This window comes from Drosophila novamexicana, unplaced genomic scaffold, assembly GCF_003285875.2.
Source record: "Drosophila novamexicana strain 15010-1031.04,08,12 unplaced genomic scaffold, DnovRS2.1 tig00000387-arrow-pilon, whole genome shotgun sequence".
In the NCBI taxonomy this organism is placed as follows: Eukaryota; Metazoa; Arthropoda; class Insecta; order Diptera; family Drosophilidae; genus Drosophila; species Drosophila novamexicana.
The window spans coordinates 1,827,080-1,851,945 of NW_020824800.1; the positions used below are offsets into that span (position 1 = coordinate 1,827,080).

At 36.3% G+C, this 24,866-nt stretch overlaps 2 protein-coding genes and 1 long non-coding RNA gene across 14 annotated transcripts; 1 reads left to right on the forward strand and 2 right to left on the reverse strand.

Moving 5' to 3' along the window:
- Positions 1 to 2,497: 2,497 nt before the first annotated feature.
- Positions 2,498 to 15,080, reverse strand: LOC115759719 (lysine-specific demethylase 6A). Of its 3 annotated transcripts, XM_030700726.1 has the most exons (15): positions 14,947 to 15,080; positions 14,545 to 14,891; positions 13,381 to 13,489; positions 10,072 to 10,247; positions 9,272 to 9,400; positions 8,069 to 8,294; positions 7,828 to 8,008; positions 6,653 to 6,919; positions 5,885 to 6,254; positions 5,034 to 5,722; positions 4,845 to 4,969; positions 4,338 to 4,757; positions 3,580 to 3,789; positions 3,330 to 3,456; positions 2,498 to 2,754 (listed from the first exon to the last, which is right to left on the reverse strand). In XM_030700726.1, exons 1-15 carry the CDS (start codon positions 14,994 to 14,996, stop codon positions 2,560 to 2,562), a joined length of 3,621 nt encoding a protein of 1,206 aa, XP_030556586.1. In that variant the 5' UTR covers positions 14,997 to 15,080; the 3' UTR covers positions 2,498 to 2,559. The 3 variants fall into 3 exon arrangements, with proteins under 3 accessions (XP_030556586.1, XP_030556587.1, XP_030556588.1); XM_030700727.1 differs by lacking the exons at positions 13,381 to 13,489; positions 14,545 to 14,891; positions 14,947 to 15,080 and adding an exon at positions 10,948 to 11,227; XM_030700728.1 differs by lacking the exons at positions 8,069 to 8,294; positions 9,272 to 9,400; positions 10,072 to 10,247; ... (1 more) ...; positions 14,545 to 14,891; positions 14,947 to 15,080 and having other exon boundaries at positions 6,653 to 6,869; positions 7,828 to 7,936.
- A 403-nt stretch (positions 15,081 to 15,483) lies between these two features.
- On the forward strand, positions 15,484 to 21,772 carry LOC115759721. 4 transcript variants are annotated; one of them, XR_004017544.1, is made up of 3 exons: positions 15,484 to 15,604; positions 15,676 to 15,767; positions 21,693 to 21,772. It is a non-coding gene; the product is annotated as an uncharacterized LOC115759721 (long non-coding RNA). The 4 variants fall into 4 exon arrangements; XR_004017543.1 differs by having other exon boundaries at positions 15,484 to 15,598; XR_004017546.1 differs by having other exon boundaries at positions 15,517 to 15,547; positions 15,640 to 15,767.
- Positions 17,803 to 24,779, reverse strand: LOC115759720 (MATH and LRR domain-containing protein PFE0570w). Of its 7 annotated transcripts, none has more exons than XM_030700733.1 (6): positions 24,694 to 24,779; positions 21,736 to 21,932; positions 19,976 to 20,147; positions 19,758 to 19,852; positions 19,369 to 19,519; positions 17,803 to 19,314 (listed from the first exon to the last, which is right to left on the reverse strand). In XM_030700733.1, the coding sequence occupies exons 2-6, from the start codon at positions 21,930 to 21,932 to the stop codon at positions 18,088 to 18,090; spliced, it is 1,842 nt and encodes a 613-aa protein (XP_030556593.1). In that variant the 5' UTR covers positions 24,694 to 24,779; the 3' UTR covers positions 17,803 to 18,087. The 7 variants fall into 7 exon arrangements, with proteins under 7 accessions (XP_030556593.1, XP_030556590.1, XP_030556591.1 ...); XM_030700730.1 differs by lacking the exon at positions 24,694 to 24,779 and adding an exon at positions 23,744 to 23,782; XM_030700731.1 differs by lacking the exon at positions 24,694 to 24,779 and adding an exon at positions 23,260 to 23,335.
- Positions 24,780 to 24,866: the final 87 nt, after the last annotated feature.

The following is a 24,866-nucleotide window of genomic DNA, read 5'->3' on the forward strand; positions in this document are numbered from 1 at the left end:
TTTCTTTTTGGATTTGTACTTTACGACATTAAGCAAGGAAAAAAATAAAATTCGTCTTAGTTTGTTATACAAATGAGCAAATTGATACAAGTACATTTTATTGCATTATATTTTATTCATATTTAAATTTTGAATTTAAATCGATGGCTGCTGATCCCGCCGAAAGACCGGACGCCTACAAAGTATCTACATTGCGCAATGTGCAAAGATATTTTAGCTTTATTGTCCGCAGATATACCTCAAACTAAGTTGCCTATCATTACCCAAAATAGCAAAATCACACAGATCTACCTTTTAGAAGCAAATTTGTATATGCAAGAAGTTCACAATCTTTCCGGTTGCCCACAACACCTCCACCCTGCACCACCCCGAAAAAATTATGTTGTAATTCGAGGACCAAGTATTGGTCCTGACGAATTGTACGCAACAACTTTATGGTCGCAGCGACTGCAGCGCTCTGCAGTTTAGTTTAAGCTTTTGCTTTTTTGTATTTTTAGTCTTAATTCAAAACCGAAAAATCGAATTAAAAACTCACCTGCTTTGCGCCGATTGATCAGCCAACACTTTACCTCAATAGTCAAATTGTTACATGTATACAGAAATTCGTGCAGTTTGCGCTAGCCACGAGTTGAAATAAACCACTTGAGCGCATTTAAGAATGAGGCCGTAGACAGATCCTTAAACAGCTCCAGGTGAACTGCATGAGGTGAATTGACTGGAGTTTTTTTTCGTATGTCTGGTTTGAAGAAAAACGGTTCACAATAGTCAACGTCTGAGACTTCATAAGCTCGATAACCAGTCAAACGTTCTTTAAGAAGATCAGCCAATTTATACTCTTCAAATCGAGGTTTGGCCCGAAAGCATCTCACTCATCACAATCGGCCAATACTGCAACCAAATATGAGCTAGAATGACCCATGGACCAGCGTTAAAGTGAGTTCTGGGCCTCTGCCAAGCAAGAGGTCGGCCAAAATAATTTGTTGCCACAAAGAACTTTTGGGCCATCGAATCAGAGTAACCATTGCCTTATTTAACTTGTTGTCGATCCTTTAGAAGGTATATCTGCCGGATTGAGTGAAAGGGGGACGTATCATAATTTTCGAACTGCTGTAACTCGATTAGCTATAAGTTGCAGGGCTCCGTCTTTATCCATGAAAGACATACAGAGGAATTGAGTTACAGTCGAAGGAGTCGTTCATTAAACGGCAAATTATCCGAGGCTGAATCCCAAAGCGTTTTTGTGATGTCGCTCCCATCATTAAGCTTTAGATAATATTCTCTGTCCTTTCTTGGTATCACTTTCGGAACAGCAGCATTACTTAAGCACCATTTTCGCACGTTTAAAACGTCCATTCGCCAGAATTCCAGCCGTCTGATTGAGAATTTCCTTTACTTCTTAAATCGAATGGCTCTCCGATATGAGGTTGTCTACATAAAAGTCACGCCGCAGAATCGGAGATCCAATTGCGCAGTCGATTTTTGGAAGAAGGATCTGCAACAAACCGCTCTAAATAACAGGACCATTAATAGTTCATTTAATGAATATCCTGACGAGGTAGCTGCCAAGCCGTCGAAAAAGTATCACAATTTTGAACCGCACTCTTTAAAGACACTGTGTTGAGGAAGAAACTATTTTCAAAGTCAGGGATTCTGGAGCAACAGGCGACGTATGACCTAGATCCAAAATATTCCTGCAAAAAGTTGGAATTTTGAGTCTTTAGGTCAAACGAGTTTGTGTCAGAAGCCGACAAAAGGCTTGTTAGTATGACTTCCCAAGAAATTTCAAACTTACCTTGAAGGGTCACGCACCGAATATTTGCCCTTAGGCAATCTGTCATGTCCTTATAAACGCTCTTAACAATCATTTTCTTCCCAATCTGCCAAAATCGTCGCATCAATTCATCTGCACGTTCTTCAGAGCGCTGCTCATTGATGCTTCGCAATCCATGTGGATCCACCCACAACCATCCGCCTCCTGTAACTACCCAACCAAGCCTTCTCTTCTGGGCACATGGTAGCCCTAGAAGAAGCTTTATCTGGCCGACACAGAGAAGCTCAAAAAAGACTACCGCTAGGTAGCAAGCTCACGCGTTATGGCTTGAAGAAAGTAGAATCTGCAAGTCATACGTTATCGGGAACTTGTGCTGTGCAACGAGCGACGGCTTAAAGATAGAGCCGTGGGCAATTGATGATGAATAAGCAGTTGCAGTCAAGTGGCTCGAAGTCAGAATTATTTAAATGCAGCAGGGAATGATGTGTCTCTCCGCAAGTCCGACATCATCCAGAGCTGCATGGTCGCAAATGACGTTCCTTTACAGCTTCCATAAGCCGTAATTAAGGGGTATAGCTCCAAAACCAGAACAATTATACATAAATCTCATGACCAGGGCTGTTTCGGCTGCGTAATCAGATCAGAGTCATCGGTATTCATAATACCCAACAAGGATAACGGCCAAGTCGAATAAAATCTTATAGAGACCTACATTAATTTAATTTCTTTTCGGTGTAAAAAACGTACAATATAATAAAATATTTTTAATATTATGTTAATTAAGTTAATTAATGGGTTTGTTCAAGTCCTTGCGTTCTGTACAGTGTAAAAGAGTCATACACATGCTCGAGCTCTGACAATCGGTATTCCTCCAAACAGACAATACCTTGCAGCGATGGTGATAGCTTCAATACACAAGGTAGACAATGGACCACATGCCTTTTCTCTTGCTCTCTTATGAACAACACGTTAAAAACTTCGACCTGCAAATAATAATAAAAGCCAATGGATTAATTATGCAAAACAACATTAATTAAATATGTATATAATTAATTTAAAATACATAACTTTGTATCGTAACAATGAACAATGGTACAAGCGTAAAATATTTATTACTTGTTCATTACTTTAAGACAATAACCAAAACTGATTCTAAAAACTTTATTATGAAATGTACATATTTGCAATTTTTGGGGGATTGGCGTGGGCGTTGCTCGATGGGCTGAGTACCGATTTAACCCATTTAAGAACTTTCGATCCACTACTACACAATTATAATGTGGATGTCCGTTTCTGTGCGTATTCTACACACCTATATAAAATATAATACAAATCTAAACTATACGCCCTGGTTCTAAAAATTAAAACAAGGCTAAGGCTAAACAAAGTGACAGGGTTACTACCCAAAGGAAGTCTGTTCTTTTGAACTCTTTCTTATATGCCCAAATTGCAGTCTATTGGCATTACGAGCCCATTAGGTAGCAAAAGTATATTGATAATTATTTATTTGATTATTAGATAATATCCTATTATATATAAAAGCAATTAAGCAACTTACTTCACATTGTCCACAATAGTGGGAAGCCTCGTTCTTACCACGGCCATTAAACCGAATTTCGACTCCTTTGGACTTTACATATTCTTGTATATGAAACACAGTTTTTAAAGATTGACACAAGCACATTCTAAAACGAAATAGGTACATATTTAAAAAAAAATATATCTATATATAAAACTGAATGTATATAGAGATTAAATCAAACTTTATATAAACAATTGTGTATTTATTTTAATTGTTGTCTACTTACTTTATTAATTCAAAAAGTTTCGTATCAGAAACTTTTATATTTCTCGCTAGGTTCCAACTTAAATGGACCATGGGAACAATACTTTTAAAACTTTGAAGCTTGTTCCATTCATAACGTTCTATGGCAAGAGAATACTGTCGTGCAGTAAGTGGTCCAACATTCCATGCTATATTATTGCACCATCCTACAGACTGTACCCAATGAACACATCTGAAATAATAAGTTAATGCAAATTTTAGTTAAGAGTGCCCGACTTGGAGATACCAGATCGCAGGGAGATTATATTAATGACCAGGAAGACGAGCTGAGTCGATCTATCCGTGTTCGTCCGTTTATCTATCTGTTTGAGGACACTATTAAGATTATATTCGCGTATGCAGTAAAAAGCACAGAGACTGTTTTAATTGAGAAACTTGCGAGTCCAAGCTTGTTTGTGTATGTCTTATCATACATCCGCATCCTTGAGAGGCACTCCTATCTAGAATATTATTCATCTTTCTATAAGATATTGAACGCTGATGCGAAAAAGGGGTAATCAATGGTTAACTTGAATTTAGATATGTGTTCCATTTGCTAAGCTAGTTTTTTCAAATCGATATTTATCGATTTCGAGTTATGAAGGTAACTTATCGAAACATGAAGATATAAAATGTAAGGGGGCTTCTCACTCGTGCTACATGAATTTGGATGAAACTTTTAGAACCTTTTTTGAAGTTTTCAATATTTAAAGGGTTTTAAATAAATGTAACGTAACTTACCCAGCATTTACCCAAACTAAGTCTCCAGGTTTCTGTATGAACCGATATACTGGTATATTTTCTTTATATAAGTCTTCTAAAACAGGCCACCACGATCCATGTAAGTAGCTGATATTGTTTTTCTCACACAGATTATGAATTCCACCCCAATAAGCATCTGGGACAGCGAACCATTCACAATCTCCTGGTCCTATGTTAATATTAATTGAGCAAAAGTTGTTATTTTCTTGATGCCCAGGCGTTCTACTCCCAGGAACTTTCATATATAATTGCACAGTATTCATTCCCAAAATGACGTGGCCTACGTGGGACAACATGTTTGCAGCCGAAATTACTCTCGCAAAGGCAGGCAATTTTTGTAATTCACTTAATTGAGGCTTCCATTTTCGCTCATCCGATAAATCAACATTGGTTCCAAACCTATACAAAAAAAAAAAAAAGATAAAGAATAAGAAAGTTAAAGAATGATTAATTTAATTAATTTTTAATGCACAAATATTTATATACCTTAGCATTTTGCTTCCGTTTTTTGCCTTTTTACGTTTTAAATTAATATTCGAATTAGATACTGAATCCTTAGAATCGGAATCTGACATCACTTGGGAGCCTGCTGAACCTTTATCGCCTTCATCCTTAATTCAAATATGTTATAATTTTAGCATGATTTTCATTTAAATATATTGTTTTATTTATTACCTTTAGACTGTCTTGAAAGCTTGATGCTTGATATTGAGCATATTTGGCAATAGTTGTATGAGATCGATGTGATATACAGGCCCAAACTCTCTTCGCTTGAGATACGTCCCAATTTTCATCAGGAGACTGATTCACTTGAGTTCTGACTTCTACGCTGTGATCTGGATTGGCCTCAACAAGAGTTTTAGTTGAAAAGAGTCCCAAATCTAGCTTCAGAGCACCAGCCAAACCCCGTACAACGGCAATTGGATGCTTTAAGCAAAATTCTTGCAATTGTGGGCTAAAAGCATTCTTTTTATTTTCCAAGTGAACCGATGGAGTGGGTGGTAAGAGCTGCTCCCTTGTAAGCTTCTGTGGTGGGCAATCTGGTGGCGCAGGCGGAGGTGCATTCCTCAAGAGTACTGTAAAATTTGTTGGTGGCTCATGAAACGATAAATTCTGTACAGCAGACCACAGTTGTTTAGACTCCATTTGTATGTTGAATGTAGGTGATGAATCAGCATCAGCATCAATATCAAATTCAACTTTTGTCTTTTGTTTAAACATATTGTGGCTGTCGTCATTGCTTTGCGTTGAACCCTCATATTTAACGGGCTTCTTATCATCATCAGCCGCACTTTGGTAAATGTCTTCGACTAATTCCGTCGAAATATACTGAGGTCGTTCATTAATCGACTGACCATTTACGTCTGCGGAATATCAGATCGAAAATATACATTTAAAAAGGCTACATAATCAATCAATACTCTTAGTTATTGTTGCCGATAAAGTTATTTTACTAATACAAATAAATGTACTTTTGTTTGACAAATAAATTTTAGTGATCAACATAGGTTTAAGAAAAAACATACCTAATGAAACCTTATCATTCGAAGAAAAAATGCCTTCTAAATCAACAGATTCCTCCTTTATGGTTTTCGATGATATTGCTTCAGAACAATATGTATTTGTTCCTTCTGGCATAACTGATGTTACATATGGAGATGTGCTGTTCCTCAAGGGTTGGCGATTTGGCGCGGGTAACTGACGTTCTTGCTGCATACTAAAACTTTTTTGATTCTGTTTTACATTGTGTAGAGTACTAATTTCATTTTGACATAGATTGTGCATTTGCTGCTCCGATCGATTCATTACGGACAGGTCGGAATCGTCCTTTGCTCGTTTTGCTGGTGTTGGGTTGCTTTGAGTTCCGTGGTTGTGTGGGTACGGTGGCGGCGGTCCCTAAATATAAAAACAGTTCGTAAGAAAGTGAATTATATTTATTATCAAATAACTAATCACGCTGGTTAAATTTATGTATTTAATGGACAATGTAAGTATACTAAAGTTTATTTGCAATTTCATGCATAGCAGTAACTTTACAAAGTAATTTCTTACGTTCGTCGAGAGAGAAAATTTTGGAAATTGTCCTAGCTGATGAATATCCTAGAGGGAGCTCTAGGTTGAACAAAGGCGATTAACCTGGCGCTCTTACGGACGGACAGAGAACAAAACCAATGTAAGCTTTACGAACTTAAAAGATCAACATCATTATTTGAACCAACTTTTATATGCTTTTAAGACTATTTACATAATATAAGAACTTAAAGGTATGTAAAATCGTAAATTGTGAAGGTTACCTGTAAAGATGAGTTTTTTCCATACTGTCTTTGCTGCATTTGAAGATTTTGCTGTTGTTGACGGGAGTTAATTTCTAATGATATTGGAAGGTTCCAAGCCTCTTCAATTGAACACAGCTGGCGGCGTTTAGATGTTATACTTGGCAGTGGTGCGTGGCTCAGTTGTGTTTCAAGAAATTTTACTCGTTGGATAATGCCCTTAGTTAATCCATTTGTACTGCTTGTAAATAATAAAGCTTTATTTCCTTCTTGGGTAGTGGTTATTTTCTATAAAAATATAATTGACATCCATTCGGTTTGTTTTGTTTTTTTTTAATATTTTAATAAAGAAATTGCTCTAGTCGAAGGTGTCCGACTTGAATTGATCTACGCTGAGTAACTGAGGTACTTCTTGCCTAAGTTCAGGGTAAATTAATAGAAGAATAATTGTGGTGTTTATATTATAAAAGTAAGGGGTACAGATATATCATTCCAATGATAAAAGGCCTATGACAATATTTTTGAATATTTTTTTCTGGCAAATTAAGCTAAATGCTTTATAATAGCAAGCCCAAGCAACCACATGCGGATAAGTTTAGCGTGGTCGCTTTTTGATAAATCACTATGATATGAAATCATTCAGTACCAATTTCGACTGACCTCAAAAATCTAATAATTATCCTAGATCATAGTCTGAAGATAAAGGTGCATGCAACACAAGCACTGATGAGCTGGAGAGTGAAGCCGTGAAGCACAAAAGCGAATACAAACTAAGACTGTAGGTTAGTGCTTTTTACTTGCTAAATAAAAAGGAATAGAAGATTTTATACGAGGAGGACTACGAGCAAACAAAAAAAAAAAGTTCAATAAGCCCAGGACTGTTCAGAGCTTCTTGAATCTAGTTTTACGATCCGTACACGTCAAATGCCCTGTTTAAGCCTTTTGTCCGTCCTCTTCTTTGGCTAATTCTTTTATATTCTTTTTATTCGCCAACCGTGAATTAAACTGGGATTCAGATTAACTGGGATTCATATTCTAAAATACTCCTGACTTATACCCTAATACACCTCTTTTAAGGATAGTAGAATTATGTTTTGTGAAACATTTACTAATAAATACGGCAGAAATAAACTACTCAGAATTGTATTGAAGGTGTTAAAAATTAGGATTAAGATATTATTTCGTTAATTATATACCTGTTTTGAAATCTGTTTAACTGCATTTAAATAGCATGCGTATGCATCTCGCAATTGCCCACAACTTTCATAAAGAATACCTAAATTCGTCCATGCCGATCTATGTTCTTTATCTAGTTGAACTGCGCATATGTATGCTTGGAGCGCATCTGTTGGTTGATTTTGCTGCTGATATAAGACACTATACAAAATAATAATTAGTTTTATTTGGCCACTAAAGATAATTGAAAGCTAAAATTACCCGATTGAGCACCAGGTATCCGCATTCCCTTCACTTTTTTCGACCGAGTTCCGGTAGGCTAAGAAAGCATCATGAACCTTATTAACCCCAGCGTAACATCTTCCCAGTAAGTATAATGATTGTCCACACTTTGGATCCGCTTCAATTGATTTTTGTAAAAAACGTAACGCATTAGATTCACGTTCTTTTTTTTCGCCTAGGCATTCGACACAATGATACATCCATCCTGAAAATCATCAAGCAAATATTTATAAAATATTCAAACGTCTAATTTGAGTAAGTTATGTAAATTGAATATTTTATATTTATATCAAAATTTTGGCGAGTGTATAAAATTATATATTTTAGGTAATGGCAATGATGCTGTTTGCTATGATTTGTGGAATGGAAAATATTTTTAATTACTTCTGTTCACTGTCGAAACATTTGCAAATACCAAACTATACCCAAAAGCTAGCTGCTTAGCTACCTGTCGTCTTTCGAAATAAATCTAAGGATGCTAAAGCATTGAATACTCGATTTTCGCTATCTTGCAGTTATTGTCTTTGAAAATATATATTTGAAATACTTCTCGTTCTCACTAAATATCGAAAACGCTTCGGTTCAGAAATAAATTAATGTTCTCCAATGCAATGAGCTGCATTCCAGCTCTCGATTAACGATCGAGGGGCACAGACGTAGTACGTACATCACGAGTCGATAAGTACAAAAACGAATACAAACTAAGACTTTAGACTAAGACTTTCTACTTGTTAAATAGTATAGAATAGATGACATTAGACGAGGAAGAGATAACTCCGAGCAGAATACTCTGTAATGCTTGTGGCAATCACCACAGAGGACTCGGAACGGTTTATGTGAGGCTCATTAAGTTATACATAATTTAAGATATAAAGGTATATAATTACTTGTTAGTAGTATGGATAATTGGCTACTCAATTCAGGAGTCGATTTCCAATGTAATTAACTTAATTAATGAATAAATATTGCAGCAAGCATAATTATACGATTCCAATGTAAGCGATACTTTCATTTGTGCGCTTCTTAACGAAATCTTGACATTCAAAAGAAGCATATACTGCTTAAATGTACCTTATTGCTTGATTACAGGCAAAATTTTAAATATGCCTTTTGATAGACAATACAATTTAGTTGTCCAAAAACTTTTCAAAATATTCTTAATGTTATTTATTATATTCTTACCTAATTGTCTGTATATGTCCGCTTTCAGATCCAACGATACATTTCTGTCATTTAATATAAATTCATATGATTCTTTTGCAGCTTTGTGCTTATTTTGTACTTCATACAGATGAGCTATTTGAAATTTCACTGAAAAATATTTGAATTGATTAAAAATTGTATAAAGAATAAAATTGTTGGTAATTACTACGTAAGTATGTCTTTGAACATAGTCCAGCTATCAAATGTATACATTCCATACCCAAGAATGAATGCAAGTGAGCCAGCAACCTATATATATATTACCCGGCCCTGCCCGTCAGTTTCCATTCAGTTTAAATCTGCCCGTACTATCCTGAACTTCACTTATATTTGACAATATGTGTAAGTCCATATTATACAGAACCATAAATTGGAATGATTTGTTTCCGCCTATGTCAACCATGTGAAGAGCATCTTGAAGGTGAAAATACTTCGTTAAAACCTTATTTGAAAATAAGTTTGAAGCAAATCGGGTAATTTGAGCCAGAAACATCACCCACCAAAAGTTTGAACCCCATTTCCACCAAGAAGGGATAAAAACGTTTTTCTAGAGTTTTCGATACTTTCGGGTGGAATTGCCCAAAACTAAGTCTTAACGTGCGTTGATCAGCAATCAGTCGGTTAGTCAAGACAGGACAGTCAGGAGCGACTCAAGTCTTAAAAAGTAATTTGTACAAATAAAATAGAATAATAGACAATAGGTGACAATCTTCGAAAGGAGCGTTCCAATACGGAACTTGGAATCTTTTAGTCGGAAATAATAATTTCAAGCAACATACCTTGAAGATCCGTAAACGTAGAGGGCGATGAGTCCGCCAATGCCAGTTGCAAGTGTTTAAGTGCACTCCGAAAGTCACCATTAACCTTGAGCATCAGTCCAAGACGTAGATGGACTTCATTTGCACAGGTGAAATGTGGGTTCAAGTATAAAAGTTCTTGAAACAGTTTAATTGACCTAAAAAAAATTCAAGATGTAAGTTCTTTATGAAATGCGTATATTTCAGTAAGATGATTTGTGAATATTTATGGAACAGGCAGAAACATGCCGACATCGAGCTGAAAATTGGAATAGGTTCGTATCTCTTTGGCAGGCGGGAACCAATCTGATCGGAGAACTTAAATATATCCCTGCCACAGGAGCAATTGCTCGAAAGTTCTTGTATAAGAAAACATTTTGATCTACTTGGCCATAAATTATTTTTAATACGATCGTTATATTAATATGAAAACTCCTATCCATATCGCAGGACTATATAATAAAACTTTAATGTATGAAAAACAATTTTCTTTATGAAGGTATTTAGACCAGACTCGACCTTTTATTAGTTTCTATATGCTCCTTACTCATATGTTAAATTCTTGCACAATATAATAAAGCTGCCATAGGAACGCTTGACACCAAATAAAATGTTAGTAAAACATTGTTTTCTTTTCATGGAGGTCGACGTTAACTAATTAGACTACAAATAAGTCAAGTCTTATCAAGAATCGAACCATTTCCAGAATATTTTTAACAAACGTAGCATTTTGGAGCCTCACTATTTTTACATGTCTATAAAAACGTTAGCCCTATGCATACAATTATTCGGTGTTCCTTTGTTTTTTTTTTTATTATAACAAACACAATTAAAAATGGTAAATGAGGAGGCTCTTACTTATAGATATATGTACGTCCGCACTTTATAGATTTGCGTAATTTTGTGTTTTACAAGCAAATGATTCAAAACATAACTTGTACACTTAAGTCTAGCTATGTATGCACAAAAACACACAGTATTTGTGTATGGCTAGTGTTACGCACATACTTTAAAAGAATTTCCAAAAACTAGTTTAGTTGACTCATTGTAAGATGTGTGGTTTTTAATTTGTACTAGTTCGTCGCAGTGTTGAGAATTTATTTGGCAGTGTTTTTATTTATTTAAATTAAAAATAACACGGTCAATACACATTCAAAATTCCATGGTTTTTAATTTACTGACTAGTGGTGGCATGAAAATGTAAAACATATCGATAGCTCCATTCAGCGGCCGTCGATAGTTCTAATGGTCTAATAAGTATGTTTCCACTGGCATTGCGTTTGCATCCACAGATGCCAAGATGTGCATTCAAAACCTATACAAATAACATAGTTAGGTATGCATATATCGATTTCTATTTTACATTCGATAATAAGTCATTGTAACGTGATTGTAAACAAAATTTTAAATACGTTATTTAAATATAAACCAAATTGCGTTCCAAAAACTCATGACATATTTTATTTTAGGAATATATTATAGATTTTGTTTTAATAGGGACAAATGTTTTCCCGTCGGGACATGTGTCGGAGCCGGCCGCAAAGAAGCGATCGATTAAAAACTAAGTTCTATTTTTGTTTTTTAGGCATATTGACCAACCAGCATTATCAACCGATCGATCGAAAGTTCAGCTCTTGTAGGGACAACTTTTTTGGGTTTCAAGGTATCTTGACCAACCTCAGCATTTATAAAATAAACTAAACTACATAAATGACAAGTCGTATCTACATCGTGAACTATATTATATTGCTGTTATATACAAATGCCGGATCCTTATGTTCTTACAATATAGATGCTTGGAAGTGAAAGAAAACGTCAAACACAGTGCCACAATTTTAGTAAAATAGATGTGACGATATTAAAACCAATTTCTGGTTTAGAGAACCAAGGTCACACCCAATAGTGCCCAACCTGTAATGGGCAAAACGGGGCCAGGGACTGCAACGACTTTAACCTTAAAAGGCACCAACTTTGTTTCTCATGTTTACGAAATGGCCACTTGGCAAGGGTCTGCAATAGGGCCAACGAATGCCAACTCAATCGATGACGGAAGAGGCATCACGGTTTTGTCCTTAGTAGCGATAGCAAATTATCGGATCACCGACTATTCGGATTCCAAATGTATCGGTATGAACCGCAGGATTAAATCAGACACTAGAGTAATATAACGGAGTTTTCAAACATAGCGGAGGAAACAAAAAAGTGGTCTGAGTTATTTTCCGAGTCCCTCATGTCAAATCTGTTGATCACATTAGAATGTTATTCTTAAGGTACTCTTTAGAATCGCCAGAGGCTTCGATTTTTAGGTAAAGCACTCAAGGTCGTGACGGGTACGCCAGATTTAAAGAAACTTGGAATTACTGACTCAAATATAATTGAATGATTGAATTGACTTTGTACTAATTAAACCTCCCATTGAAGTCTCCGTTGTAAGTCTGATGAAGACACCTAAAATAAAGGTCTGCCGGTCCGAAAACATTGTACATATACTTATTGAATACCTCAAATTTAATTTTATATATAGTTAGATTAGTACTAATGCGTTAACGACGTCCTAGCAGTCCCCAGCTATGCTACGACTTTCTGCATTTATACACGCCAGCGGTACGGCACTCTATTAAACATAACCCAGCCACTTGTTACCCATCACGCATGTGGATGATGGCTCGAGTCAGAACTATCGAGGGTACACATCTCGTCACTTTTGCATGCTTAGCCGTCATGAACATTACCAAATAAGCGAATTGACGCGAGGTCCTAAACAACATTTTACATAAAGTTATGAGAAATTTTATATATACCTTTCATTAGGAGCTCTGTTGTCCTGCTGTCACTGCTTACAATGCACCGAAAAGTGCTGCGTTAGCTTTGAAACTAGTGTGTGTCATTTATAGATATAAGCCTATAAAAATGTGGATTGATTGTGACGGTATTTAGGCGCTGAGTACAGAAAATGTCAAGTAGCTAGCTTGTTTTGTTGCCGTATCTGTCCGAATTTAATACAAGAACGAAAGGGAAAATTAAACAAAACCGTACACTATAAAATAATTAATTTTGGTAAATGTTATACGATATTCAGTTCGACTACCCAATTCAAAATTTACGCATAATTATTATTTAAATTTTGCGTTATTCAAAGAGACAGTCTTAGGGCGGTTTCAATAATTGATTTAGCAAATTTCACAAACCTAAATGCATGCTGTATGTACAGGCCTCTATTATTTCAGTAATTTTTAAATGTAATGCAGCTAAATATATTTAAATATAGAATAGAATAGTTCAAATAATTACCATTTGAAACAGCGAAATTCAAAATAAACGATTCCTAGTCCGTATATAAAAGCATGGTTATTCCAATATTTTTCACACAATCTCATATACTTTTGATATGCGGATAGAGCTGTAAAGAAAAAGAAAAATATTCGAAAAGTATGAAATATTAATTAATTAAAATATGGAAAACTCAGATGCGACCATTTCCTTCACGGTTAGTTTTTTCGAATGTCATTTAATTGGGAATAATCTACATGAACATTACCCGCAGCCACCTCCATCCAACTCCTTCTCACGTCCCCTTAACTATCTGCACAGCGAGTCACAATTTCTACTCGAGCGTCATAGCAACAACTCGATATTTAAGAAAAAAAAGACTTATTAACCTGCAGCAAGCACTTGTCATGCCAATATATATATAACAGCAATAGTAGATAATATTTTTCTACAGAATATTCTTACATTCTCAAAAAGACAACAGCATCAATCATCACCAGGCAATAAGATATTCTATCAAACAAGGAACTTGATTAAGTTCTCAACGACTCTTTGGTTACGATCGACGATATGGAGAAAAAAGTTGCTTCCTGAAGCATTGGGTCTGCATTATCTCAAACAGCTTGGGCTGTTACAAACGCCAGGAGGTTGTCAGCAAAGCACAGCTTTGTCTGAAATGCTTTCTTCTACCTGTTGCACACATTTGAAGAGGACCCCTTATACCTCTATACCCTTTAACCAATTTTCAATTGGCTCGGAGTATATAAATACGGTTCGGTAAAGAATTAATTAATATATATTTGGGTACCAATTTGCCAGGGCGAATGTTGCTAGCTCAAAACGGTTTTAGTCCCAGCTGAAGAAGAGCTCGCAAAACGTAACAGCATGTCAATATTTTGCCACTCTATGTAGACAATTATATTATTATAGTTTTACAATATTTGATCGATTTGTTGTCTTGCATATAAATATATATGGGACTCACAAATTATCAAAGATTGTTTTCTATTTGGATTATTGTAATTCAAAATATGAATTTATAACTAAATTTGCTAAATACCATAACTGGGTTGCACAACAAGCAAGCCCAAAGGCAAGGCCATGATTTGCGTAGCATTTGTTACGAGACGACTTATAAAAAATTGCAATAGATATTTTGCAAGATGCGTTTAAAGCTAAGTTTACCTTCATAGTATTCAGATCTGAGAAGATGCAGGTGTCCGAGTTTGCAATAAGTGTTTATGTCCACTTCTTCAATTCCTTGGTGGTTTCCTTTTGGCGCAATTTCGTTTGCCAAACCAAATTTGATGTCTTTGTTGTCAGATTCCAGTTGTGCGGAATTTTCCTTTATATGTTCATCTTTAACCAGAATATTACTTTTCGAATTTGCATGTTTCCCATCGCGTTGTTTGACTATATTCGATGAATGGGAGCTGGCTATTTCATCTTGCAAGACTGTAATGGTTTGTTGAATAAGGTCGTTAATTTCAGCATTCCTGGGATCCGACAAATCGAGAAAACCATAATACCGGCTAAAATATATTAATGTTAGAAAATAAACTTAAAAATTGTTATAAAATACTTTACCTATCTAATTCTATAGCCGTAAGGAGATCGTCAGTGGATATTTGAAACATTGTGCATTGTTTGTTGATCGAAGTAATTTTTTTTACTATATTCAAACGTTTGTAAACGAACTCATTCACTTATTGCAAGTTTTATTATGTTTATTCCAACTATTCAGTTCAATCGTTCATGAACTAGAAATTCAGTTCACTTGTTCAGCTGTTTATGAACGAAAAAGATTAGCGGTACTCCCATTCAATTAATTATTATTTTTATATTATACTAGTGTGTAATTTCGACGATTGCCCTTCTTAAGCAATTTAGCATCCCACTATTTCCATTTTAATAATTTTATTTTGTATAAAATTTTGATGGTCTGGATGATAAAATCTTGAAGCCTTGAATTCATTTGTGACATTTTCTATTCCTTATAATTTTTCGTCGTGTGATTTAGACATTATTTTGAAAATTCGGTATAATCTTTTACCTTCTTATGCTCTGAACCCATTAAAAATTGGTAAAAAGGGTCAAATAAAATTGTGCAAATGTCTGTCACGAGCAGAAGGAAGCATTTCCGATCGAAAAAAATTGATATCGAAATCCTGTTTTTTGAGCAAATCTCGTAAGTTATAAGAGGTAGAGCCACCTAATATCGCAAGTAGCTTCTTAAATGGTATATGTATGTTAAATATCTTTTTTCGTGATACTAACCAGGCTTGTGGTCTGTTTGTACATCATATCTGATTACAGGGCGGCGGGCAACCGCGGTTTCCTGTCCTGCAAGAAAAAAGCGGGACTAAAACACGGGACTGAAACACGCCAGAGGAGGACCGACGAAGTTAGTAAGTACTGCATCGGTTCTGCTACCTGTCTCGTTATCATGCGACCGGCCAGCTTGAGTTTTTCGTTCTTTAACTTCTAGCAGACTTCGCACCACTTCACATAATAGGCGGCGTGGTGAAACATACCCGGCCAGTTTGGGCTAATCTTGACACTGTTTTCCTCACGCCTTGGTGACCAGCCGTGAGAGCATCATAACATTCCTGAAAAACCCTCTGCCATTGACCACTGGCCAGACACAGTTTCCAGGGAATGTAGTCCTCTTCGTATCCCAAATGTATATACAATTATCCTATTTCCTCTACATTTCACTTCCCGCGACAGCCATTTGAGTGCCAGGTTATCCGTTATCATGCGTATCCTATCACCAGCTCTTGACCCTCTATCGTGTGCGTCAGCACAGCACAGAGGCCAAATTCACTCACGCCAGTCTGCAAGCCAAATTTGGCGGAAGGGTCTGGCCAACACATGACGGCTGTACTTCAGTAGACGCAATGCTTCCTCCTGTTCCACACCAACGGTTCCTCCTGTTCAGCGGCTGTACGTGAGTCGGGAAGTTGAGCATAAAGCGCCTGTACCATGTAGCCATCCCGAAAAATTTCCTTTCCCTATCCTCCCCGCTAATCACATGTCCAAGGCAGAGGTTGGCTGCCCTTAACCGACTGAATACCTCCCATAAATTCTCGTTGTTGTTATCGTGTCGCCCTTATCAATATCGTCTAGGTAGGCGAACGCATAATCATTTCCGGCCCTATTACCACTTAAAGGTCACACACGCCTTATCTAGTCCAAATGGCATCACCCGCCATTGGAATAAACCTCTCCCCGACACCGTCAATGCTGTGCATTTATAATATCGGTTGCCCTTAGTATCTGTTAATACTCGTGCTTCAAACGTAGGGTAGAGATTAATCGGACGGGATGCAACCGCGAATGGAGTGCGCATTGATTTGTCGGTCTCAAGTCTTTTTCGTGATTAAGACGATTGGGTCGCTGTGCGGACTACGCAATAGCTTGACTGCACCTGCCTGGTTCAGCTCATGTACCTGTTCTCATCTACCTATTCTGCTTCAAGGGCTTGTCATCTTTTAACCGGATCTTACGCTCCAGACCCTCGAAAGAGTGCCAGTTCCGACTCCAGGAACTCCCTCAGTCCTGGATGTAGATCCGCAGGCCACCCTGCCTTCTCTATTGAGGGATCACTCTGCGTATCATCTCCCCAGAACACACACACCGATCTCAGATGGAGGTCTAGAGCTTTCCGAGTTGCCTAGACGCCACTACATCCGATCTCTTGCGTCTGGTAGGATTCTAGCTGCTGCCCCTACTTCCCCCGTTTTCCGGCATATGTCCGCCATGCTAATTACATGATCAGCGCAGTGCTGTTGCTGCAGCTCTTCCCGTCGCTTTTTGGGATCCTCGTGAGTTCGGTCTGATTACGAGTATGACCCTTCCTTCACTTCTTTCTCGCTGTTCTCTCTGTTCCCTGACTTGGTAAGCTTTCTTTCGGCTCTTCGCTCATCCCAGGCCCCAAGGCTGATGCCAGCGTATCCAGGACCAGATTGGCGTTACCGCAACGCATTGTGGTGTCCATTGCATACAGAAAATCCATTCCTAAAATGACGTGATCTAGAATGGAGGGTATGGTGATGACTTGCACCGCTAGGCCTCCATCTGACCACAATGCCTTCCCTTCTTCCATCTGGATCCATCCGATAGATGAATATGCATCTGCACATGCTGCGTCTTCCCTGAATCGCCCACGTGCAAACGCAATCTTCGCTTGTGAAGCTGTGAGTGGTCCCGGTTACGATTGTCGCATTCCTTCCACGATGATTCGGCCACCGCCCACCTTCTATTAGCGGGTCGCGTCTTTCTCGACCCCATCCTGGTCTGGGCGGCTCCGTTGCACGTTTCCCGCATTCGCGAGTTGGCAACAATCCTGGTAATCTTGGCAGAAATAGATGCAGATGCAAACGGAGTTCCAAACTAAGACGCTTTTTTAAATTTAGTTTTAATTCAGCACGACAAATAAATATTGTTTTTTTTTTTTAAATATAATTAAAGGATTGCTTATTTAAATAGTGCTTTTACTTTGTGAGCGAGTTTAACAAAAAAATAACATAACTTTTATCACTTCAGCGGAAATATTTATCTCTTAGTCTTATTACAAAATATGCAAGCAATAGAGATTACACACATTCAACGGCTAATTTTAAATAATTTGATACAAGGATTACAAGGATTCAATGTTGAACATTATATTGCAGAATTCTACTTTTTTATCTTCATAAATATTTATTTATAAACATTGTAGCAATTTTAAGGATCATTTATATCCTTTATTGTCAGATCACTATTAATTCTTTTTGGTTTTGGCACAGGATTCCAATCTAAGTTTGATGAGGTTGGTGACGACTCTCGACATTCAAAGACTATCTTATTTATTTTATTTTTATGAAAATCACTTTGTTGTAAATGTAAATGGTTATCAAAGGAAGAATTGTCTATCGTAACATTATTTTTGTTGTGATCATCAGTTGGTGTTATGTTGCTTTTAGTATACAAAGAAGTTGAATATACCTTTGTACCTTTAGCAGCACTTTCTTTAAGTAATTGTTGGCTACGATTTATAGAATCAATTATTTCTTTCACAGATTTAGCCTTTTCAGTTTTTGATTTTTTGTCTGAACGGTGAACATCGCTCTCTGACTTTTCAAAAATAGTTAATGGTTTGTTGAAATATTCAGAACTTCTAACGATGTTATTATTTTTATAACTTTTATTTTCCAAACAACTGAAATTATTTTCATAACTTCGACTTGTCGCTTGCATTGAGCTACTGTTCGCGTCACAGGTTTTAGGATTTTCTATATTTGGTACAGCAATTTCTACAGAATTGTCTTCTTTCGCATGACAAATATTGTTTTCTATAGATATATTATTATTAGTATTTTCATCGATACTTAATACGCTTATATCCGCTGCGTCACAGGTTTTAGGATTTTCTATATTTGGTACAGCAATTTCTACAGAATTGTCTTCTTTCGCATGACAAATATTGTTTTCTATAGATATATTATTATTGGTATTTTCATCGATACTTAATACGCTTATATCCGCTGCGTCACAGGTTTTAGGACTTTCTATATTTGGTACAGCAATTTCTTCAGATATATTATTATTGGCATTTTCAGTGATACTTAATACGCTAATATCCGCAACGTCACAGGTTTTAAGATTTTTTTTATATGGTACAGTAATTTTTTCACAACTGTCTTCTTTCGCATGAAAAACTGTTTTCTCATTAGATGTATTATTATTGGCATTTTCAGTGATACTTAATACGCTAATATCCGCTGCGTCACTTTGTGCCGTTTCGGAGTCCAATAAAGATTTCGATGTAAGTGATTTATTTATCGAAGTCTCATCTCTGTGTACAAATCTCTCTATTTCACTTGTAAGTGACTTTATATCCATAGCTTCCATATTGGGACTATGAGGGGAGCCAATCGAGTTTTTTTCAGGATCGTTTAAAGGATCCGTGACCTAAAGAATGTATTGAATTAACAGTATACTTTTAAAATAGCATTCATATTGTACCATGTTTTTAGTCGGAACTGACGGGGCTTTCCTCTTTTTTTTTCGATAAGATTTTGGGCGAAGACCAACTGTAGAGCATCCACTATGATTAACATCAGACTCAACTTCACTTTCAAATGGATTAGTGCTCGATAGACTAGAGTACGAAGATCTATAAAGAAAAACAGGATGTAAGATATAAAATTATAAGCATTTAAAATTATATAGTCAATGTTAGTCCGACCAACATCAGCACTGTATAAACCCCAAAACATTTTTCTTGTCAAAATATCTACACCAAATTCGGAATTTATAAGACATGCAGCCTTGCGTATTGATAAATATTCACATTTAGATGTCGTAATTAAAACATGAATTTATTTTACGATTGGATTAATTTTAATTATTACCTGATTCTCTGGTAATGATGAGGCTGTGGCGTTGAGCATCTATCAAAATTAGTGCTACGTTGATAAGGGTTGCCGTTTACTTTGCTCGATGCCGCCTGATAAAAAACACAAAAACAACAAATTAAATAAGTATTCTACATAGGTACTTCTACGATTAATTAAAGATTTGCATGTTAGATACATTTGCATAACAGGTTGCACAGGGTATAGTTACTTACACTAAAAGGGACATTTAAATTCTGCATAGAATGTCTGCCTGCGATCTGTTCTCCTGGATGAAAATACGGCGTGTTTGGTCCAAAACTTCTCCGCAAGACAGGGGGACTTTCAGATGTTTTCTGAATACCCAAAGTCGATGATTTCTTTTTTAAGTTAAATGATCTAAAATTCCTACAAAAATAAAAGCAAACATCAAGTCATTAACCTTTTTTTTTTAAATATTTCTTATGTACAAGTTTTATTTAAATTTTTGCCCTACAAATTTGTAGAAAACGGTCTTTTACAACACTACGATCCGCTTGGGTTAAGTGTTGTATCAGAGTTAGAACATTTCTATATTTAGCTTTATTTTAACTTAGACATTAACTATAAGTGACCCATCGTTATCAGGCCGGCTGTTAGAGAGCTTAGCACCTGCAACCTCCATACTGAGTCTTGTTAATCATCTTCTAGGCGTATGGGCTTAAAAAGAGATCCTTCAAATCTGGTAACTTGTCTTGATTCTGCCGTATCTGTACGAACTATGCTTGATATTCAGCTGACTCGAATCTAGCAGACTCTCAGGATTATTGCTTACAGCTTCGAAACTGCGCGGTAGAGTATCGGCTTCCACTGTTTCTTCACTGTCTTTACGGAGCTCAACGTTAAAATTTTAGCCTTCCAGTTTCAATAACCAACGAGTTAGTTTCGCGCTTAGGTCCTTCATGAATATCAGCCATTTTAAGCATTTGAATGGCAAATTCGGTTTTTTATAGCCAGTTTCGACATCTCAAAATCCCGCATGAAGCACCGGTGCCAACTTGCTGTATCCAAAAAAAAGGCAGACTTCCTTGCGCGAACGAGGCACTGGGATTTGCCAGCCCACCTTAAATGACTTTGGAAATTCTGGGCAATTACCAAATGGTCGTCCAGATAAACAATCATATTGGACCGCAGTTCAGTGTGCATCACTTTGCCCATTAGGGGAATTAGTCGTTCTGCTGCGTTGCATAGCTCGAGTGGAATGCGTCGAAATTAATATAGGGGCCTACCTGGAACTATATGTGTGGCATAGGGCCTGATTTTGTCGTGAAGTTCGACTTGCCAATGCGTTAACTTTTGCGGTCTTCGCACTATCGTGCGGTCGCTACATGGGCTATTTCACTCTTCTATTCCATCTTCATTGTCCACTTCTTCTGCATCGCTGTCGATAACGGGTAGGATCTGTCTTCTGACCTTCTATCAAGTCGGTTGTATGTTTCTAATAATCCGTGGCTTCCAACCCGCTGTGCTCAAAAGACAAAAACTCCCGCTTCCCAAGACAACTCCCGGTATACTGTCTAAAGACAGATTTAAAACTTTATGTTTTTATTTAGCTCTCCATACTGGATTGGAAGTGCGACCCGACCGATAATCGATATATTTTCTCATCCAGCGGTTTGGACTATCTAAGTGAATATATGCACCGTTACCCCTAGTTCTTCGACCGATTATCGCCTTCCCTTTCCTTACTACGCCATTTCTCATACGTCGCCATAGGCTTCCTCCGGTTAGAAGTCATCAACTCTCCGCGGAAGAACGCGGCGGTGGCAGAGCTGACGCTCCATCAGCGTCTGAACCCCAATCGGACTAATTTTCCTTTCAAAAGAACCCTATTTAACTTTTACTAAGGCCTAGAATTCCTAATACAATCAAGGACAGATCTAATATTAGTAATTAATCAATTTATATCCACAGCTACATATACACGACTGATTTGTTGTGTTATTTTCTAACTTACCAGATGTCTCGCAAGTTTCCAATAGAGAAACTTCTTTGTTTCGAATTTTCATTGGATTTTGATAATCTCCAAAACCGTAAGCGCTTATGATTGTCTTCATCGTTAAATGGATTCAAATGTTCAGGATAGTTGTATACTGATGTTCTACTGGAAAACCTGTCAGAGCTTGTATCAATACCACGGTTTGAATGCATCATCTGGAATATAAATTATAAAGATATTATATATTGACTTCCAAATTGTATTTTATATTAGGCACACAATAAAAATTACTATTTTTAATTGTTTAATAATGTGAGAATAACTAGTAAGAGGTTCTAGTCGGGAATTCTCGACTAGGGGATACTCTGAACCTTCGTCTAGCATCTCGCGCCAAATGCTCATTTGCTTTAGAAAGCAATACAAATAAAAAAATAAAAAAAAGATGTTCCTCAATTGGACTCAGCTTTCGACATGGGAGTCCCTGGAAGAGCAATCTTTCCTGAATCCTGGTCGCGGGCGGAGCTAATCCCACATTTCGACCTTGTCGAAGGGAGGAGAATTATGAATTAATGAAAATGTTGTTAAAATGTTGTCTCAAAATTTGTAATTTGTTTCTATGCAAACTAGTCTCTAAGTTCTAAAGCTATCGCCATGAAACTTTACATACGTCCCTCTGTCTGTTGCCCGCAGGCTGGATAGGACCACTACATCATGTAGCTGCCACAGGAACAATATATTCAAATAAAAGTGACAGGCATGTTAAAATACTAACTAACATTATGCCAAAAATTTTAAGCCATATGGGAAATGTATTGTGTCTGTTATGTAAAGAAATACATGTTATCATACGAACTGCATTTTAAATCATGTTAATTATAAGTATATTGTAACAAAACTGTTAATGACTTCGAGCTCGTAATGGCAAATATTCATGTATTAAAATCAAGAAAAAAATAAAAGGAAAGGGCGGGGAATGTTACAAAAAAAAATGGAATACACTAATTTTCCACCTGACCTCCAATATCTTCGCAAACAGATAGTAAAATGAATAACAGATACATACATATGTTTGTATGTATGTGTACGGCAGGCTAGACACACATTCTGATCGTCATATTTATGCATGCTCATGTGTACTTACATATATATGTACATATGTATGTGTTCACAAACGGTAAGAAATGTTCCGGTAGCATATATATTCGACCTGTTACACATGTATTTATACACATTAGCTCATTGTTTTATCCCTTTTGATCCAGATCGTGAATGCAAGGCAATTATCACTGGGCATGGTTCGAATTGTATTTATTTGTAGAGATACGTATGTACATATGTATCTGTCTACATACAAAAATACAACAAATGACAAATTTGTATTTATATTGTGCAATGACGTAAAAGCATTTATATATATACATATGCTATGTGCATTTCTCTTTACAATACATTTGTGTATGTAGATTTGACGGAATAATGTTGTAATTTTAAAAACAGTTTTGTCTAAGTGTTGCAAGTTTTATTTTGTATAATTAAAATTACCAAGATAATCACTTAAGATTTCTTAAATAACCGACAAAGATGATCTCAACACGTTGAATTAAAGCTCTATAGTTAAAGCACCAAGCTAAAGTGGAACACTAAATAAACTTTTTTTGCAGAGCTCATATACAAGCAAGAAAGCTTTTTTGTTATAAAGAATCAACGAGGGCATATCGTAAAGTAGTTTAAGAACACTTTCTAAATTTATTTATATTTCTCTCGTTCTCTCTGAGCTTTTTAAAATATTATTATAAATATATATGTATGTAGATGTGTTGTAATGTATGTATGTATGTGCATAACGTATGTCAGTTTCTATTTGTAATTTGTAAGGTTATTACTTTAATAAGCCAATATCCTGCACCTATTAAACATCATTTAAAATCGGATGTATTAAATTGTGCAATAGTATAAAACAGCAGAAAGCGTCTTCAACCCCATAAAACATAAATGTATGTATGTACATATATATGTGTAAACTTACATGTACATTACCGTTTAACTGCATATGTGGCTCGATACTTAATCACATTGCAATGTCTTCAACCGGCTTATCGATTTTAACGAAATACATGTATGCACATATAAATATTTTATAAAACTATGAATGAAACCCGCAAGTTTTTCGTCTCAAAGATACGTATAATATATGTACATACATGTATGTATGTACTTATGTTTGTTTTGAATTCCTTACAGCCCAGAGACTCATGTATGTATGTGTGTTGTAGATGTATGTATGATGCTCGCACAAGTCGATCAATGCGTTTGTCGAGAGCCAGAGAAATTTTCTTCGAGTTTTATATTTCATTGAAAATGGGTAAAAATGGTATCTTTTTATGCAAATATATGTAACAGGCGGAAGGAGTATTAATATTATTGATCAGCATTAATAAATGAGTCTATGTAGCCTTGCCGTTTGTCTGTCCGTATTTATGAGCTTATGTTCGATAATCGATAAATTGCCCCGTTTTAAAGCATTCGATAAGAGTCGATTTAAATATTGTTTTTAGGAAATGTCTTAAGTTTTAAGAACTAGAGTCAATTTGAAGCTTCTTGAATTTTATAAATATATAATATCTTTAATTTTATAGCTATCGCACCCATTTTTTTATAATAATTAATAAATTGGTTGGAACCAAACTTTTTTTTTTATACTGCCTGCAGCAGCAGCTGGAATAACTGGTGTCTGAGATATTTGAAATTACGGTCTTAACCTTTAAGCACCTCGCAGTCGCATGGCAGATCACTGTTTAAAAAAGTTATCGAGCTATCATTATTTTTTTGAATAAAAATAACAAAATTAAAAATGTTCGTGGACGAAATGGTTTCTAGAATATTTTCAAGTATGTCATGCATGTATGTCAAGCAAACACAAAAAATATCCCCTTGTTTACGGCAATAGAGTAGAAAGAGAGTCATACAAATTCTTACCTTTTTCCTTTAAGCTGATCAGACAGCAAAGGCCAAAAAGGTCAGTTGACTAGGGTTAGGCGTCTTTGGGATTCCCGTTAGGCATCACTCTTCGCACTCTTCGTTTAATAGTTAATCATACTTTGGTTATTATGCTCCAATTGATGTTGCAGAGTCTACCTTGACCCTGGCGC